This window comes from Grampus griseus (assembly GCF_964374135.1).
Source record: "Grampus griseus genome assembly, chromosome: X".
NCBI lineage: Eukaryota > Metazoa > Chordata > Mammalia > Artiodactyla > Delphinidae > Grampus > Grampus griseus.
This window is the reverse complement of record NC_138999.1, coordinates 60,755,718-60,774,729: the sequence shown is the minus strand read 5'-3', so window position 1 is coordinate 60,774,729 and position 19,012 is coordinate 60,755,718. Positions and strand designations below refer to the sequence as shown.

General features: G+C 44.1%; 1 protein-coding gene across 3 annotated transcripts in view; it reads right to left on the bottom strand.

Moving 5' to 3' along the window:
- The window catches only part of NHSL2 (NHS like 2), a gene marked incomplete at both ends in the record, with an annotated part of 266,635 nt that overhangs the window by 131,032 nt on the left and 116,591 nt on the right, over positions 1 to 19,012 (bottom strand). For 2 of the 3 annotated variants that reach the window (XM_082681764.1, XM_082681765.1), the window contains one exon: positions 11,640 to 11,708. The exons of the other annotated variant lie outside the window; for it this stretch is intronic. In XM_082681764.1, the coding sequence (XP_082537890.1) occupies positions 11,640 to 11,708 (69 nt within the window). The remainder of the gene's footprint in view (positions 1 to 11,639; positions 11,709 to 19,012) is intronic. 3 annotated transcript variants of the gene reach the window in all.

Sequence of the window (19,012 nt, the reverse complement as noted above, 5' to 3'; positions counted from 1 at the left end):
ATGAAGCGTTTAATGGGAGGGACCAAGAGAAACTGAGTAAGCCAGGGTTCTGGGTTTATTTGTGGGCCCCCCTTCAGGCAGGTAGGGAAGTAAGTTCCCAAGCAGCCCCTTCCCAGGGCCCCCAGAAAGCTGCTCAGAGCTGTCTCTGGTCTGGATCAAAGGAGGCCTGGTGGCCCCCATGTAATCTAGCCCAACTCTAGCCCAACTCCAGGCAGGGTGAGAAGGCCCCACAGTGGTTCTGGTCCAAAGCCCCGCCTCAGAAAGAAAAGTTCTCTGAAGAGTATGGTCTTTGAGGACTTAACATGATGGTCTATACCTGGCTAAAGAATCGGAGTTTTGGGGTCCCAGCCAACATCTCTTCCCATCAGAGACACAACTAATGGAGGGTAAGCGAGAACTGCCTCCAGCTCATGCTTTCACTGGGAACATAAGGCTCACATGACAGTCATCTGTGACGGTGTGTTGTATGAGCTCAGGTGTGTGTATTATAATGAGGGCATAACAAATCTTCAAGGAACTACATCAGGTAGGTGAAGGATGGGTGATTTTTATTTTCTTCTGTATACATTTCTGTTTTGCCCACAATTAACTGTGTTAGTTTAATAATATGAAATTAACAAAGGCTTTATTTCAAAAACCAATTGAATACAAAGAAAAATCGTGGCGATACACAAGTGCTGGTTTTTGTGGCATAGATAACTCATTGTATGAGGATTCGAGGGAGATTTCCAAGGTTTAAGACAGAGCAAGGGCGGTGCTTTGTGACCACCTCCAGGGGTGAGATAGGGAGGGTGGGAGGGAGGGAGACGCAAGAGGGAAGAGATATGGGAACATACCTATATGTATAACTGATTCACTTTGTTATAAAGCAGAAACTAACACATCATTGTAAAGCAATTCTACTCCAATAAAGATATTAAAAAAACAAAACAAACCAAACAAACAAACAAAAGACAGAGCAAGGGGTTGGGAAAGGGGTGCCTAAGATCGCCAAGTCTTTATTCTGAAGATGGGCCCACTCAAAAGTCAAAACCCGAATATCTTGAACTGCAAAGCTGTCCAGGCCCTAACCTGGGTAACTGGATTCATTTTTAGAATCAGAGAATCTCAGAACCTGAAGAATCTGAGAGATTAGAGGGCCAACCCTATCCTTTTTTTTTTTTTTCTTACAGGAACGAGTTGAGGCACAGATTGGTGAGGACATCGTGAGCTCTGTACCTTGGCACAGGTTCTTCTCTGCCTGTATCACCCTCCCTTCTGGCCCTGGGTGCCTAGCTAACACCCACTCTTCCTCAAGACTTGGTTCAAACACCACTTACTCTTGTGGGTTAGGTGTTCTCTGTGCTCACAAAATGCCTAATGTATTCCTTTATCATTTATTTGACAAACTACTGAGCACCTACTGTGTGTCATGCACTGTTCTAGGCATCTGGGACACATCAGTGACCCAAAATTCCCTGCTCTTGTGTGTAGCGATTAAGACGTAGCATTTCTTTATTCAGCAACTATTTATGGGTCACCTATGTGTGGGGTCCTGTGTGAGGCATAAGCTGTTTTAAGGTCGGGATAATTGTTCACAGCTTTGGCCTCCTCCCTTCCCCCCATGGTCAGTGCCTTGTGGACACAATGAATGTTTTCTGAATGAATGAATAATGAAATGGCCGAGGTCACACTCGAGATGGAGCTGGTACTGAAACCCTGGTCCCCTGATAGCTAGAGCTCTTCCCCACCCCACCCCCTGCCCTCTGCTGCATCAGCCCAAATCTTTTAAACCATCACCTCGGGTGGGAAAGGTCAAGAAGGGACAAGATTAAGGGCTGGGTCACCTAGGCAGATCTATTTTGGAAAAGGGGGACCCACCCTATCAGGACCCTCTCTGGGGAGAGTGGGGAAGTCGCCAGCTTCTCATTTCCCTGCTCAAAAGCTTGGGGCAAGCAAGAAGAGGCCCTCTCCAGTATGGCCCTGTTGGCCCCATTGCTCTGTACAGGGACTGATCTTTTCTTTTTTTAAACATCTTTATTGGAGTATAATTGCTTTATATTGTTGTGTTAGTTTCTGCTGTGTAACAAAGTGAATCAGCTATACGTATACATATATCCCCATATCCCCTCCCTCTTGTGTCTCCCTCCCACCCTCCCTATCCCACCCCTCTAGGTGGTCACAAAGCACCGAGCTGATCTCCCTGTGCTATGCGGCTGCTTCCCACTAGCTATCTGTTTTACATTTGGTAGTGTATATATGTCCATGCCACTCTCTCACTTTGTCCCAGCTTACCCTTCCCCCTCCCCGTGTCCTCAAGTCCATTCTCTACGTCTGTGTCTTTATTCCTGTCCTGCCCCTAAGTTCTTCATAACCATTTTTTTCTTTTTTAGATTCCATATCTATGTGTTAGCATATGGTATTTGTTTTTCTCTTTCTGACTTACTTCACTCTGTGTGACAGACTCTAGGTCCATCCACCTCACTACAAATAACTCAATTTCGTTTCTTTTTATGGCTGAGTAATATTCCATTGTATATATGTGCCACATCTTCTTTACCCATTCATCTGTCGATGGACACTTAGGTTGTTTCCATGTCCTGGCTATTGTAAATAGTGCTGCAATGAACACTGGGGTGCATGTGTCTTTTTGAATTATGGTTTTCTCAGGGTATATAGCCCAGTAGTGGGATTGCTGGGTGTATGGTAATTCTATTTTTAGTTTTTTAAGGAACCTCCATACTGTTCTCCATAGTGGCTGTATCAATTTACATTCCCACCAACAGTGCAAGAGGGTAGGGACTGATCATTTTGAGGTACATTTCACTTCTGTGTTAAAAACAAGCGTTTTCATTAAAAAGAATATTATGAAATAGACCCTCAAAACATTAAAATATTTACATTCTGGCCCTCTACAGAAAAAGTTTGCTGACCATGCTCTAAACTTTGAGAATACACCTGTGAGATCTTGTGATTTTTCTCTTAGGTTCCAAATAAAGTTTATTTAAAATTAGGTTTTTCTTTCAAACCTGTAGCACATTCTCAATCTTCTGTAACAAGGTCAGAACTGGAAAAAGAATGCCAACAATAAAGTGACTATTTTAATAATCTATTAAAATACATCAGATATAACTTTATTTTGCAATATCAGGAAAATAAATATATTAATTGTTACACACACACACACACACACACACACACACACACAAAACAAAGCCACCACTGGGGCTGCAGAGACCTCCCCCCACACACACACCCCGCCTCCGGGGCGGGATCTTTCCCTCTGAGCCAAACGCGGTGCCTGCCTTTGGCAGCTGGAGCGGCTGCACTGCAGCGCCCTCTGCCGGACGCGGGGAGGCTCTGCCGCTCAGCCGGGCGGGGGAGGAAGGCCGGCGGGGGCCGGACCGCTTTCGAGGAGCCTCATATTCCGGAGGAGCTGAGGGACCGTGACTCATCCCTCTGGCTGTGCCCGCACAGGCCGCCCCCGCAGGCTCGCCGCCTCTGCCAGCGCCTGGTGACGCACCAAGACGCGCGGAGGTGCTCTGCGCACGAAAAGCAGCCCCGGGCGGCCTCGCGACAGTGGCACCTGCTCCGCCGGCCCGGGCCCCGCCCTGCCTGAACCCCCAACTTGGGGAAGCTTCCGACCCTGGAAGCCCCACTCATCTCCACTCTCACTGAGTCTTCATCGCTAACCTCGAATAGGGGTTGTTTTGTTACACGGCCTTAACAGAATAGGAAACTGAGGGCGACAGAAACGTGAAGTGAGGGCCAGGGTCATGCAGCAGCTAAGACGCAGAGGAGAGACTAGATGAACCAGTTATCTCTGACCCCAAAGTTCAAGGTGCGCTTTACCCAGCATCAAGCTGCATTGTCCTCCTAACTGCCCCCCAACCCCACTTACAGACATACACAGGAAGGGAAGGTTGGGACGTATCATAAGGACTTTGAAAGTCAAGCACTATAGTAAACATTTGCCATTTTGGAAATAAAGGAAAAGCTGTAAATGGCATTTAAGAAGAAAGTCAGGTGGACGTTAAGCCTTGATTCTGTCAAGATGTTTTATTAGGGAGCAGAGGACATGATTAGAGCTTTGAGTTCGGAAGATGCACCAGAGGAAAACAGATCAGAAGTGGCCCCTGAGGTAGTCCAGTAGTGCTCAGTAGGGCCTAAATCAGAGTCATGAAAGTGGGAAAAAAAAAGTACAGATCCAAAAGACATTGGGGTGGGAAAAGGCTTAATGATAGATTGGATTTTCAAAAGTGAGGTTAGTAAACTCCACATAGCACTTTGTACCTCTCCTAAGGTATTACTGCACTTGATTTTGCCTTCTTTATTAGAGTGATGTTTTGTCGGCCTTGTTAGATGTTAAGATTCAGAGAGTGGTGCTGGTAGCTCAGGCCCCACCCCTGCCTTGGAGAACATGACCTTGTGGGGGAGAATAAAGATGTCTGGGGGCAGTGTCCATCCTGTCAGCTGAATGGAACATAGGTGAGGGCAGAGCTGCTTGCCCAGACAACATCTGCACATGGGAAAGAACCCCTAAACCAGCCCCTACTTCCTCCTTAGGAAAAGTTTGGAGGGCTCCAGCTAAACTCCAAGGCTGGCTCATACTATTAAATATCCTTCTTGGGCTTACAGTTTGCTGAAACACCTGAGCAGGTAGGTTGAGCTGTTCTAGCAGCCCCACCCAAAGCCAGGCATCAAGATCTGTGCAACTGGCTGTGAGTACCTGCTACCAGATAGTAACACTGAAGGGGCACACCTCTGGGCAGGCAGTGTGGCCCTTTTGTGATAGAATACACCATTTTTATACAAGGGTAAACTATCCAGTCATCAGAACACCCACCAAGACAGAAACCCCATGGGACTTGGGAGTGTTTTCTGGGAGTGAACCCAAAGGTAGTCAGATCTGCTTCCAAACCCACACTATGGTCCATCCAGAACATCAGGCCCAATAGGCCCAGATGCCAACCCAATCCGTCTTCCAATATATACTGTATATAGATGAACATGGTGAATGAGAGCACCTTGCTGGGAACAGGTGGTTCCCTAGTTCCTCAGAACCCCACTCCATAGACACCAGCATGGAAGAGGGGGCCACTCCTAATTCCTGGTACTTTCCATCCTTCACTATTCATACTTGCTGTTATCCTGGGCTCTCCTGGATAAAAAATCATGAACCCACTGTCTCCTAATGTTACCATGTGCTGCTTGTCTCCTTCACCTACTCCCCACTTCCTTCCTTGAAGTCCAACAAAGTATGTTATCAAGCCAGAGTTTGGGGGGGTTGTTTCTTTTTGATCAGGAAAAGGAGTTGCCCCCACTTTGGGAGTACCAATGAACAACAGCCCTAGTGCCTAGAGTCCATGTTTCCAATAGATATTTACCTTTGGAGCCTAAGCGTAGGCTTTCACAAATACACAGAAACAAGTGTGTGTGTGTGTTTGTGTAGGAGGGGCTTATGTGTGTTCTTTAGCCTCTAAGCATTTTTCGCGTGGGCTCCAATATTCTTCATGAAGGAGGAAAAGTTGTGTGGGGAAAAGTAGAAAACATGTCAATTCTCCCTAAATTAATCTATAAACTAATTGCTGTTCCAATCAAATCTCCACAGGAATTTTTCATAGAACTTGACAAATTGATTTGAACATCCATATGAAAGAGAATATGTACAAGAAGAGCTAAAACAGTTTTGAAGGAAAAAGGACAATGAATGATGATTCATTATATAAGGTATCAAATCTATAATAATTAATAGGGTGTGGCTTTGGCACAGAAATAGACAAGTAAATGAATAAAAGAGAACAGAGAGCTCCCTAGCCAACTCATGTAATAAGATATTAAATAAATAATATGTCATTTATAAGTCTGTGGTGAAAGGATGAACTATTCAATAGAACAACTGGTTTTCCATTTGAAAAAAACTAAATTAGATTTCTGCCTCATAGTACATGCCTGCACACAGGCACACAGGCACACAGATACACAGACATTCCAGATAGCTCAAACAACTAAATATGAAAAAATAAAACATACCTATAACCACAATGAGAAGCACGTAGGCATATATATTTGTGACTCTGGTGTAGAGAAATCCTTTTTAAACAACACACATACACAACACAAAAGCCATGAAGGAATGCTTGATAAATTTGAATCTACATCAGAACATTTCTTAGATGAAAGACACCATCAATAAAGTTAAAAGACAAATGATAAATTGGGGAAAATATTATTTGCTATATATATTATATAAAAATTAATCTCCATATATAATTTCCATAAATCAATAAAAAAGGCAGACAACTCAAAAGATATATAGCAAAGTATATGGTCACTCAATTCAAAAGGAGAGTTACAAATGGTTAATAGACATTTGGGAAAATTCACAACCTCTAGTAATCAAGGAAAGGCAAATGAAAAGAACCATCAGATACCATCTTTCACCCATTACACTGATAACTAAAAGTTTGATTCTATCAAGTGTTGGCATGGAGCTGAGCAAAACTGATACTCTCATACACTGCTGGGTGGAGGACAGGCATCACAGGTAGGAATTTGGTAATACCTATTAGTATGTAAAATGCACATCCCCTATTACCCAGCAACTCTACTTCTTCGCATCTATCCCAAAAAAGCTCTTGCACGTGTACACAAATGTTTATTGAATGGATTCTTATTGAAATATCAGCTGTCAAAATTTAGAAACAACCTGAGTTCATCAAATGGGTAAGTAGTTAAATAAACCCTTATAAATGTCATACTCTGCAAAATTGTGTAACATTTTAAAAGAGTAAGTTAGGACTTCTGCTTCTGGGAAGATGGAGTAGATAAACTTTTGTCCCCCGATTCCCTCACTAAGTAAAACTAAAAACTAAGTACAACTGAAACTCTTGAACATTATAAATAAAAGAGACACAAGAAGACTCTGAAAGGTGGAGAGAAGGGACACCAGAGAGACCTCAGGACTCGAGGAATGACACGGTGGTAAGTTCCCTGGATTTGTTTTGCCTCATGTATCTCAGAGTTGGAGCTTAAAAAGCTTGCAACATGGAAACACCAATGGGTGCAGACAAAAAACAAAAACAAAAATATCTATGTCTCTAACCAAAGGACCAGAAAAGGCGGTATACCAGCCAGATAGAAAATTTTAGACACTAACTGCTCTAGTACAGCCAAACATCACAGGAGAAGAAAAATGTGGCCCCAACCCTCAACCCCACCTGCAAAGAAAGGGTTGAAAACACAGACTTTCACCCTTGCTGAACTGTAACCAGGGGTAACCTCCATACTGGGGTGATGTTGAAGAAGGCTGAGTGGGGAGCTGGGATGCACCTACTAGACAGAAAATCAGCAAGGATACAGAACTCAACAACACCCTCAACCAATGGTTTCTAATTTAACATTTATAGAACACTCCATTCAACAAAGAAGACTACACATTCTTTTCAAGTGCCCATGGAACAAGCTATGTTATACCATACCCTGTGCCATAAAACAAGCATTAACAAATTAAGAAAAAAACAATTGAAATAAAATGAAATGTATTTTGTGACTGCAATGGAATCAAACTAGAAATCAATAATAACAGAAAGATAACAGGAAATATCTAAACACTTGAAAACCAAACAGCACACTTCTAAATAATCCATACGTCAAAGATGAAATCTCAAGAAGAATTAAAAAAATACATTGAACAGAATAAAAATGAAAATACAACACAGCAAAATTTCTGGGATGCAACTAAAGCAGTGTGTAAATGGAAATTTATAGAAAAGAGGAAAAGTGTCAAATCAATAATCTATGTTTCTACCTCAAGAAACTAGGAAAAAAGCACAAGATAAAGCCAGAAGAAAGGAAATTAGGAGCAGAAATCAATAAAATTGAAAACAGGAAAACAATTAGAGAAAATCAATGAAACAAAGATCAGCAAAACTGACAAACTCCAGTAAGACCTACAGAGAGAGGAAAAAAAAAAGAGAAAACACAAGTTATTAATATCAGGAACGAAATGAATATCACTACAGACCCTTCAGACATCAAAAGGATAATAAAGGAATAAACACTAAGAACAACTCTATACACTTAGAGAATTGTGATGAAACTGACCAATTCCTTGAAAAACACAAATGCCCAAAACTCACTCAGTAGGAAATAGATGATTTGAATAGCCCTATCACTATTAAGAAAATTGAATTCATAATTTTAAAACTCCCAAAAAAGAAATACCCAGGTCCCATGGTTTCACTGGAGAATTCTACCAAATGTTTAAAGAATTAACACCAATTCTACACAATCTCTTCCAGAAAATAGAAGAGGAGAAAATGCTTCCCAAATAATTTTATGAAGCTAGTATTATCTTGATGCCAAAACCAGATGACAGTCGCACACAAAAACAAAAACTACAGACAAATATCCCTCATGAAAATAGAAGTAAAACTCCTCAACACAACATTAGTATTTAGAATTCAGTAAGAATTATACACCATTATCAAGTGGAGTCTATTCCAGAGATGCAAGACAGTTTCAATATCTGAAAATAAGTCAATGCAATCCACCATTTTAATAGACTAAAGAAGAACAATCACACAATTATATCAATCAATGCAGAAAAAGCACTTAACAAAATCCAACACCCATTATGATAAAAAGAAAAAATAAAAACCCTCTCAGAAATAGGAAAAGAAAGGAATTTCCTCAACTTGAAAAAGAGCATCTACAAAACACTTAACAGCTAACACTAAACTTAATGGTGAAAGATAATGCTTTCCTCCTCAGATTGGGAACAAGGCAAGAATGTCTGCCCTCACCACTCGAATTCAACATAATGCTGGAAGTTCTAGCCAGTACAATCAGGCAAGAAAAGGAAATAAAAGGCATACAGATTGAAAAGGAAGAAATAAAACTGTCCCTATTTGGAAATAATCTGACGGTATATGTAGAAAGCCCCAAGGAACTACAAAACAGTTCCTAGAAGTAATATGTGAGTTTGGCAAGGTTGCAGGATACAAGATACGCATACAGAAATAAATCATATTTCTACATACCAGCAATGAACAAATGGATGCCAAAATTTAAAAATACAATACCATTTACAGTTTCTCAAAATAAAATGTTTAAGTGTAAATATAACAAGACACGTATAGGACTTGTATGCTAAAAACTACAAAATGCTGATGAAAGAATTCAAAGAAACCTAAATAAATTGAGAAATATACTGTGTTCATGGATTAGAAGACTCAACATAGTAAAGATGTCAATTCTCCCCAAATTTATATACAGGTTTGGTGCAATTCCTATCAAAATTCCCAAAAAATCAACATAAAATGCATCACAAACTAACCTTATTTTGGTAATCATTTTGAAACATATATATGTGCACCAAATCATGTTGTACACCTTAAACTTACACAATATTATATGTCAATTATATTTCAATAAAGCTGAAAAAATGCATCACAAACTTAACTGTAAAACTATAAAATTTTTACAGAAAGGAAAATATCCGAAATCTAGAGCTAGGAATACAGGCTAGATTTTATACATGACAATCAAACAATGACATGAACAGATAATTCATTGAAAAGGCTATATGGATGGCAAATAAGCACATAAAAAGATGTTCTATCACTTGCTATTAGGGACATGCAAATTAAAACCACAATAAAATATACTACATACCTATTAGAATGGCTAAAAATTTTAAAAAATGACCGCACCAAATGTTGGAGAAGACGCCAAGAAATTGGATCCCTCATACATTGCTGATGGGAATGTAAAATGGTATGGCTATTCTGGAAAACAGTTTGGCAAGTTACTTTAAAAGCTAAACTTGCAACTACCATATGACCCAGCAATTGTACCCTTGGACATGTATCCCAGAGAAATGAAAACTTCTGTTCACATAAAAACCTGTTACATGATTGTTCATAGCAGCTTTATGTATAATAGCACCAAACTGGAAATAATCCATACGTCCTTCAACAGGCGAATGGATAAACTATTTGTGGTACATCCAAGCCATGGAAAACTACTCAGCAATTAAAAAAAACAGACCGTTGATACCCACAACAACCTGGATGAATCTCCAGATAATTATATTGACTTAAAACCGAACAATCCCTAAAGGTTACATACTGGATGATTTTATTTACATAACATTATCAAAATGACCTAATTTTAGAAATGGAGAACAGATTAGCGGTTGCCAGGGGTTAAGGAGGAGGTGGGGGGTGGGGAGAAAACTGAGTGTAGCTATGAAAGGGCAACTTGAAGGATCCTTGTGGTGATGAAAATGTTCTGTATCTTGACTGTATCAGTGTTACTATCCTGCTGGTGATATTGTCCTATAGTTTTGCAAGAGGTTGTCATTGAGGAAAACTGGGTGAAGGGTATATGGGATCTATTATTTCTTAAACTGCATGTGAATCTTCAATTACCTCAAAATGAAAAGTTTGATTGAAAAAGAGTGAGTTAGATCCATGTGTCCTGACATGGTAAGGTTTCCAAGATACATTGTTAACTGAAAAAAAGCAAGTTACAGATCAATATATACCGTGTAATACCATTTATTTTTAAATACCCACATACAACCAAACTATGTATACATAGAAAGAGATTAGGAAGAGAGCACTCTTTGCTGATAACAGTGGTTGTTACCTCTGGGGAGCAGACCTGGGGAGGGAAGAGGATTTTAACTGTAGCTGGACTGTTTGATTTTTTTCACAATGAGAATATCTTCATATACCACTTGTATAGTAAAAACATTATCCTGGACACAGCTACAGAATACTAGGAATTCAAACCTGTTTTGCTTGTCCTGATCTGACCTATCCCTGTTTCACCACCACTGTGGCCAGAGGGCCCAGCTCACATCCCCCTGCCCTTGAGCCTCAAGGAAGTGCCTCCTGGGCCCACCTTATTTGGAAACAGGCCCATTAGCACTACTATTGAGGTATGGATGTACCACCCGGAAGGGCCAATGTCCCCATGACTGTGAATCTATCCACTGCTGCTGACTTAAAAATACGCAAAGCTCAGCCCATGCTAATCAATGCAACAGCAGTTTCCATAAGGTTCGAGTTGACAAACTGTCATGCAAGTTTCGATGCTGAGGGCACCAAAGGCCTCCCCACCCTCTGACTTGAAATACCGCAGCAGCAGTCGAGCCTCTTTGGAGAAAACTGAGAGCAGCAGGCATGAATAACAATTGAACACCTACCCCCAGCTATGCCTGGCTGAGAGCAGACTCACCGTAGGGGGGCCTCTGAGAGTGCTTCATTCATTGACAAGATATTTATTGAGCACCTACTGTATACTATTCTAGGCAGTGATAATAGCAATGAATCAAACAAAGTCCCTGCCCTCATGGAACTCCCATTCTAGTGGGGGAGCAGGTGATAGGCAAGATAAATAAATTATATGTTACGTGGTATTAAGTGCTATACGAAAGCATAGCATGAATGGATGTAAGGTGCTGGGGGCTGAAATTTTAGAAATGGTGGCCAGAGAAGGCTTCACTGAGAAGGTAACATTTCAGTGGAGGGCTGGAGGAAGTGAGGGAGCCAGCTACAAAGCTATGCAGAGGTTGTGCACATTTTCCATTTGCCCCTCCAGATCTTGTCCACCCTTTTCCACCCAGCTTCGTGCCTTGGTAGGCTGACCTGTATAGACTGCATCGACAGGTTCCCTCGCCCTCTGGCTTCGGGTTAGGTTTGACCAATGGGAGGCACCTGCAAGGAGATCAGAAGGAAAGAGAAAGTGAGATTTTTTTCATCAGCTCTCGCTGTGCAGGTTCATCACGGGTTGGCTGCATCCCTCCACCAAAGACCACAATTCCTGTCAGGTGGCCTTCTCCATACAACAACCTTTCTCCAGTTCCCATAACCACTCTCTCCTAGGATCCTGACTGATACACTAGGGTAAAGCATTCCAGGCAGAAGGAAGAGCAGGCACAAAGCACGAATGCACCTGGAAAGCTTAAAGAATGATCAGGAGACGAGTGTGGCTGGGATGAAGGAGGTGACGGAAGGATTTGTAGGAGATCATGTCAGGGAGGTAAGGGGGGTGGCAGATTCTGAGGGCCTCGCAGGCTACCCTAAAGACTTTTAATATGAGTGAGATGGGGAACAATTAGAGGATGTTGAGTAAAAGACTGACATAGACTATGTTTTAACAGCATCATTTTAGGAGACTAGTGACAGGCAAGAGAGGATGATGGCTTGGACTAGGTGGTAGCAATGGAGGTGGTGAGACGTGGTCGGATTTGAAATAGATTTTGAAGGTGATGCCGAAAAATCCTGTTCACTAAAATGACCAGAGCGAAAGCCCAAACCCAAGATCAGAGACTTGTCACCTCTTAACACTGAATATCACTGAAAATTCTGTCACTCCACAAGATTTCAGAAGTCCCTGTATGCGGCTCGATAATCCTAATCCATTACCACTTGTGTAGGACACACAACTTTAGGCCAAAGGCCCAGCCCCAAAGGTTCCCAGAGTGTACCTGACTCCAGAACAATTCCATAAAACTATCATCACAGACTTTCTAGCCAACCTACCCCACCCTAAAGCCACAACTCTATGGGGGTTGTGCTGCGTGCCATTGTGCCCCCAATTGGGTCCAGGCTCTGCCTCCACTGGCTCCTCCGTGAGTTGGCCTAACCATGTCACATCAGAATTCTGGGAAACACTGTCCACACCTGCCCTGTTCCTACCTCCTGTCCCCTGCTCACCATCACTCACAGGCTGGCAGCAGATGGATGGCATCCATCAACCACTGAGCAGATAGGGATGGGTCCCAGGGATAGTCAGAACACAGTGTGGGCAACATCTCAAAGGTACCATGATTTTGATAAGGATTTTAGATTTTGCCTGGCAGCCATCAACCCAGATCACTGGCAGATCATTGGGAAGAAAGAGAAAATAGAAAACTCGGCTCCACAGGCTAAAAGCCCCCAGCCTGAAGTATCTTCTGGGAAGAAAAGCACCCTGGCATTTTTTGAGTGCACACTGTTGATGCTCAGGACAAGGCCTATTGCTTCATATTCGTGAACACCCAGCAAAGGCACCCAGCTGCAAACTGGAAAACAGCACATGATTCTGAGGACTCATTCCAGAGCCAGGAAAAACTGATGGTATTTTGTTTATGTTCAGAGAAATCAACCCAGAGATCAGCCCCACAGCCAAAGTCAGCAAGACCAGGGAGAAAATTGCTGCCAATCGGGGAGGGGATGAACTGCACTGGAATCCTGGATCCAGGACTTTGAACCTATGTGCCCTTGGGTAGGATTCTTAACCCTCCAAGGACCTCAATTTTCTAACCTGTAAAATAGAGACGATACCTACCTCACAGAGTTGCATTAAGGATCAAAAGAGCTTGTGTGCGTAAAATGTGTCTAGTGTGGCCTCTGGGATACTAGCTGCTCACTACATGTTGTTTTTCTTCTCGTGTCCCCTTATCTTTGGCAAGAGCCAGGCCAGTGGTATGGTGCAACTATGGAGTTCCAGTGGCCCCCGTTGCCCTTAGGAAGATCTCTCTGAGGAATTCTCTGGCTCTTTTATGCCAATGCTGTTTTTTGCTCTTTACTAAATGGGCATCCTGGGCAGCTGGCATTTGATCCCAGCAGGACGTGATTCCATGCACAGCTGGTCACTGAAGGGCATTAATGCCTATTAATTAACCGTACATTCAGCTGACCTGCCTAGGCAGCTGCTTTCATTTCCAGAGTCCCAAATCTTTTCTTATTCCGTTCCAGGTTGTTTGAATTTCTATGTACGGAAAGCTGTTGAAGCAGACCGTGGCTCTCTCCTCTCCTCTTTCATCCTCTCAGCCTCTCCTCTCTTCTCCATTCAGCTCCCTCTGCCTGCCCACACCTTGGCTCTCCATCTTTTTCCTTCTCTCCCTTAGCTCTTTCACTAACCCTCATCCGAAGACAGTGCTTATGGAGAGAGCAGTTAAAAGTGGCTCAAGTGGATGAATTGTCAGGCTTGGGGGAAACCACTGTACTTTCTCTTTGCCCTGTCCTACCAGCCCATCCCCAAGCCCACTTTCCCGTCCCTTCACACTAGGCTGGGTAATGGGATGACAAAGCAAAACATGGCTGCCGCCCTCAGGGAACTCTCAATCTAGTGGGAGAGACAGAAGCCCCACAGTGTTAGGAAGAGCTGGAGAGGGAGGTACAGAGATGGGAAAGTGTGCTTGCCTCTGAGGGGTGGGGGAAAGCTTTACAAAAGAGCGGAGGCTTGAACTCAGCCTTGAAGCCTGAATTTATTTTTCCAAATGGAGAGGGGGTCAAAGGGTATCCCAGGGGAGGAGGTGGCATCGGTGAAAGAAGGACAGTGTGTGTTTGGCGCTCTGTGTGGCCAGATGGTAAGGTCTAGGAGATGAGCACCAACAATCCTTGAAGGAGAATCTGGAGCCAGCTTGCTGGGCAGCGTGACTGAGGGGGTTAGGGTGTGAGGGTGGACCTTGTGAATGTTGAGAAGGGACGTGATGAAAGCCAGGTTTTACGAAGATAATTCTGGAAGGCAGAGAGACCAGAAGAAAAACGGAGGCCAGTTAGGAGGCTGCTGCAATGGTCGTGGCATGAGCAGAGGCCCTGAACTAGGGTGCTAACCTTGGGAATGGAAACGAAGGGGCAGAGGTGCCCCCAGGGCCTACTTCTCCAGCTTCAGCCTCTGTTCTGAATTCATTCTTCACCTTTTCCCCAATATCTTCTCCCTTGATGATCTTAACGGATGCTGGGTCTCAACCCTAACTCCCACTTCAAAGTGGATTTATCCCAAATCTATATCTTGAGGTTGACTTCTAACGTGCACCTGGGATCAAATAGTGGTTGTTTTCTGAACATTCTCAAAATACCATCTCATCATCTCATCATGTTCAAAACTGCCATCAGGGTGCCTGCAGCTCAGCCCTAAGCCAGCCTGAGGAAACTGTGGACCTAGGCTACCTTACAGGCTTCTGGGGCCTAACTCAGCCACTGAAGGATTATTTTACACCTTTCTGGGACAAATTTGATTTCCCAGTTCTAAACCACCAATTCCATGTGGACTTGGAGGACTCAACACGTTCATACCTTGGGGATGGCCTTCCTTCCCTCATGTCCTGTCAAGTCCCTCAGCAGTGGTCCTCAGCCAGGGGTGGGTCCTCCCAGCCCCTGGAAGTATTTGGGAATGTGTAGAGGCATTTCTCGCTGTCACAATGACTCCAGGGTGCTAAGTGGGCCAGAAGTCAGGATGTTGAACATCCTGCAATGCACAGGACCATCCCACACTGCAAAGAATCGTCTCACCCCACGTGCCAATAGTACTCTCACTGAGAAACACTGTGACCACGAGCTCAGTTGAGGGCAGGAATTCTGTCTATTTTGTTCTCTACTGTGTTCAGCAGAGTGCACAGCACATGAGGGTGTGCAATGAGTGTTTGTTAAATTAATAAATTGACTCACCCCTTCATATAAGCAACACCTACTGAGCATTGCCCTGGTGCTGGGGATAGAAAAACAAACAAGACTTGGGCAGTGCCTTTGTCCCTTAGCCAGCCTTAGCTGGGAAGGGTAAAGATGATCCTGAGATGGAGGCTAAAAGTCAAGAACACGTCACCTTCCAGAACTACCACGGGGTCCCTTCCTAGCGAGCAGAACGTACTGCCAGTTAAATGATGAATTGAAACTCATTCATTCATTCAACCAGCACTTGAATAGCACGTGAACTTTTTGAAGTACCTTCTCACACATGATCTTGCTGGAGTTGGCCTGGGAGGAGGGGAGGGTTAGGGCGGGGGCTGGAAGCAGAGTGGAGGCCTGAGAGGTTCCTGCCCAGCTCGGGCTGGAACAGACAGGCCCAATCAGACAGTCTCTTGGGACTGGGGGGCGGGTCTGGTGTAAATGGAAATGTGTGCCACATGGCCTGAATTGCAGAGGCCGGCCTCAGGCTCCCACAGCCCCCAAACACTTCCAGATGGATTTATTTATAACTCCCAAAGCAGAGGCAGCACTCCGTTCCTTTTCCTCACTCTCCTCCCCACTCCTGGAGCAAGGCTTGGCCGCCCCTTTCCACTCCGGAAACCAGCAGGAGATGGGAATGTGCTGTACTGCTCAGCCCAAGTTCATGGTCACTGCCTGTCCCCTAGGTGGCAACAGCAGCTCACTGTGTGGGTGCCGGCTAAGCTGGCCATACTCCTGCCGGCCCCCCGCCTCCCCCCACCGAACCCCCCGCCCCCCCGCCCCCCACCCCCCCGCCTCTGTGGGCTCTCTGCTAAATGGGTGGTGTGAACTGGTCATGTTCGCTCTGGTAAGTTTCTATTCCAGACTTGCCTCCAGTTTGTAAAGCCAGTCACGCCCATTTCTTCTCATTCTCTGTCTCTGGTAGATTCTGAGCTCCCTCTCCTCCACCTTCTCCCGTAGGATACTGCTTCTCACTGTACAGGCTGCCAGAGGCTTTGGACTCAGATGTTTTCCAAATCAGGAAACTGAAGCTCAGAGAGGTTGAATGACTTGCCCAAGGTCACACAGCATGTTAACTAGCAGAGCCAGACATCTAAAGCCCTAAGCTCTGTCTCTGATGCTAGTGCCTCCTGGACCTCAAGTTTCCTCATGTGTGAAGTGGAACAAATGCGTGGCAGGTGGTCTGGTTGGAAGTGTGGGCTCTGGAACTGCTCTGTATCGAGTGTGTGCTGGTTCTGTCATTTACTGGCTGGATGACCTTCGATGAGTCACTCTTCCTCTCTGTAACTCAATTTCTTTATCTTTGAAAGATTAAAGAGAGAATGGGGGGCTTCCCTGGTGGCGCAGTGGTTGAGAATCTGCCTGCCAATGCAGGGGACACGGGTTCGAGCCCTGGTCTGGGAAGATCCCACAAGCCAAGGAGCAACTGGGCCCATGAGCCACAATTACTGAGCCTGCGCGTCTGGAGCCTGTGCTCCGCAACAAGAGAGGCCGCGATAGTGAGAGGCCCGCGCACCACGATGAAGAGTGGCCCCCGCTTGCCACAACTAGAGAAAGCCCTCGCACAGAAATGAAGACCCAACACAGCCATAAATAAAAATTAATTAATTAATTAAAAAAAAGAGAGAGAATGGACTGAAATGGTTTAGCACAGTGTCTGGCCCATAGTAAGCCCACAATAAATAATAACCAATATGACAGCTTATTGCTCAGTTGCATCATTAGAAAGCTCACAGCTCCCATCTCTTAAAATATGGACCAGGCCCCATACAAACATCGCCTCGTGACTCCTCACACTATACAGAAAGAAGTAAACTTGGGTTTGGAGAGATTAATGACTTGCCTAAGGCTACCCTTGTAGGAATAGAGGAGGGGCTTGAATCTGGTTCTAGGTGAGTCCAAGGTTACGGATTCCATGTTTCTTATAGTCCTATAAACTCCTATAGAGTCTGAAGGATAAAAGCCCCCATATGAATCCTTTGCCCTGCCTCTCCCACACGACCCCTGCCCTATCTTGCCTCCTTTAGGACTGGCCCAGGAGCTCCTTCTGTCTGAGCATTTCGGTGGCCCTAAGCAGGGCCTGTGAGCACATCAGACCTAGAGGAACCTGGGGCTGAAGCCTTCCCGCTTCCCTCCTCTCCTAGCCACAGCTGGAACTGGTGGTGGCTGGAGGGGGCAGGGTGGCAAAGAAGGCAGATGAAGCCTCCAGGGTCAAGCTTCTAGATGCACCATATCTCATCAAAAGTAAAACCTTTTGTGTTTCAAATGATGCCATCAAGAAAGGGAAAAGACAGACCACAGGATGGGCAAAAATATTAACAAGTACAACCTCTTTGCCCTCAAAGTTACTCAGAACCAAAGTCTGGTGAACCCACCTCTCTGCCTCCACGGGTCCAGACAAATTTTCCTGCAGCTGTTTAGCAACACATGACACCAGATTTCTGCCCCAGCGGGAGTCTACGGTATTCTCACATTCCTTTCTGCTTGCTGCTGCGCAATGAAACATGCATCATTTCTGCATGTTTTCCCATCCCACACCACACATCAGTACCACCAGTGATGGCATGAGGGAATAGCACAATCTCTGTGCACATATGGGCAAGGAAATAAGCAGATGCTTCTCTCAGTTGAACGTGACTCACCAAAGGGGCTCCAAATGCCATGAGCAATTAGGTTCAATCTAGCTGTATGTCCCTCAGCTTTTCAGTGAGCTGCCCAGGAAGCTCAGAATTCCTGATAGCCCAAGAATAAGTGCAGAGTTACTTCATAAATGCCCAGCACAGAAAGGACATTTAGTAACTGCTTAATCTCTATCCAAACAAAGTAACTCTCAAAGTTTGTGGACAAACATTACCAGAGAGTCCCAGGGGCAGCTCCTCTCTGCTTCCAGCATTGACGTTTAGGAAAGATTCCTCATCAAGCACAGGCATTGGCCCTTACCCCAGAAACGACCAGATCTCCAGCCCCAGCCCTACTGCATAGGCTCTCTGAGCCTCGGTTTCCTCCTCTGTTGTTCTGAGGCATCTAGCATGAGTCAGGTACATTGATACTTTCTCAACAGACAGTACGTTTATAAAGCTTTACCTTGGAGTAAAAGTGAAGTTTTACACATTCTAGAGTCATCTGGAGGATGATTCAGGAAAGTCTTTATTCTCTCAATACTTATTGAGCATCTACTAGGTACAGAGATGCATGGGAGAAACAAAATAAATTCAAAATAAAGTTTCTTTCCTCCAAGAGACTCTAATACAGCTGGACATTTAGATAAGTGTGGAATATTTCAGAATTTCTGAATGCCTTGAGGAGCCAGGCAACTACTATAAATGAGTGAAGGAGGCTGGAGTAATATAATAATAATAATAATAATAATAATAATAATAGGGAGTGGTGGGAACTGTGGCGAACTGGAGAGCAAGAGCTCCATCTAACAGGGAAGCCATCACCCCAATCCAGCTAACTACTAACCTGTGAGAATGCAGAGCCAGTATTACTAGACTTCTCTGTTTTTCAAAGAAGCCAGAAATCCAGATTGAATGGAAAGATTACTAATTGTGACTTGTTAACAAATAATTTAGAAAAGAAACAAA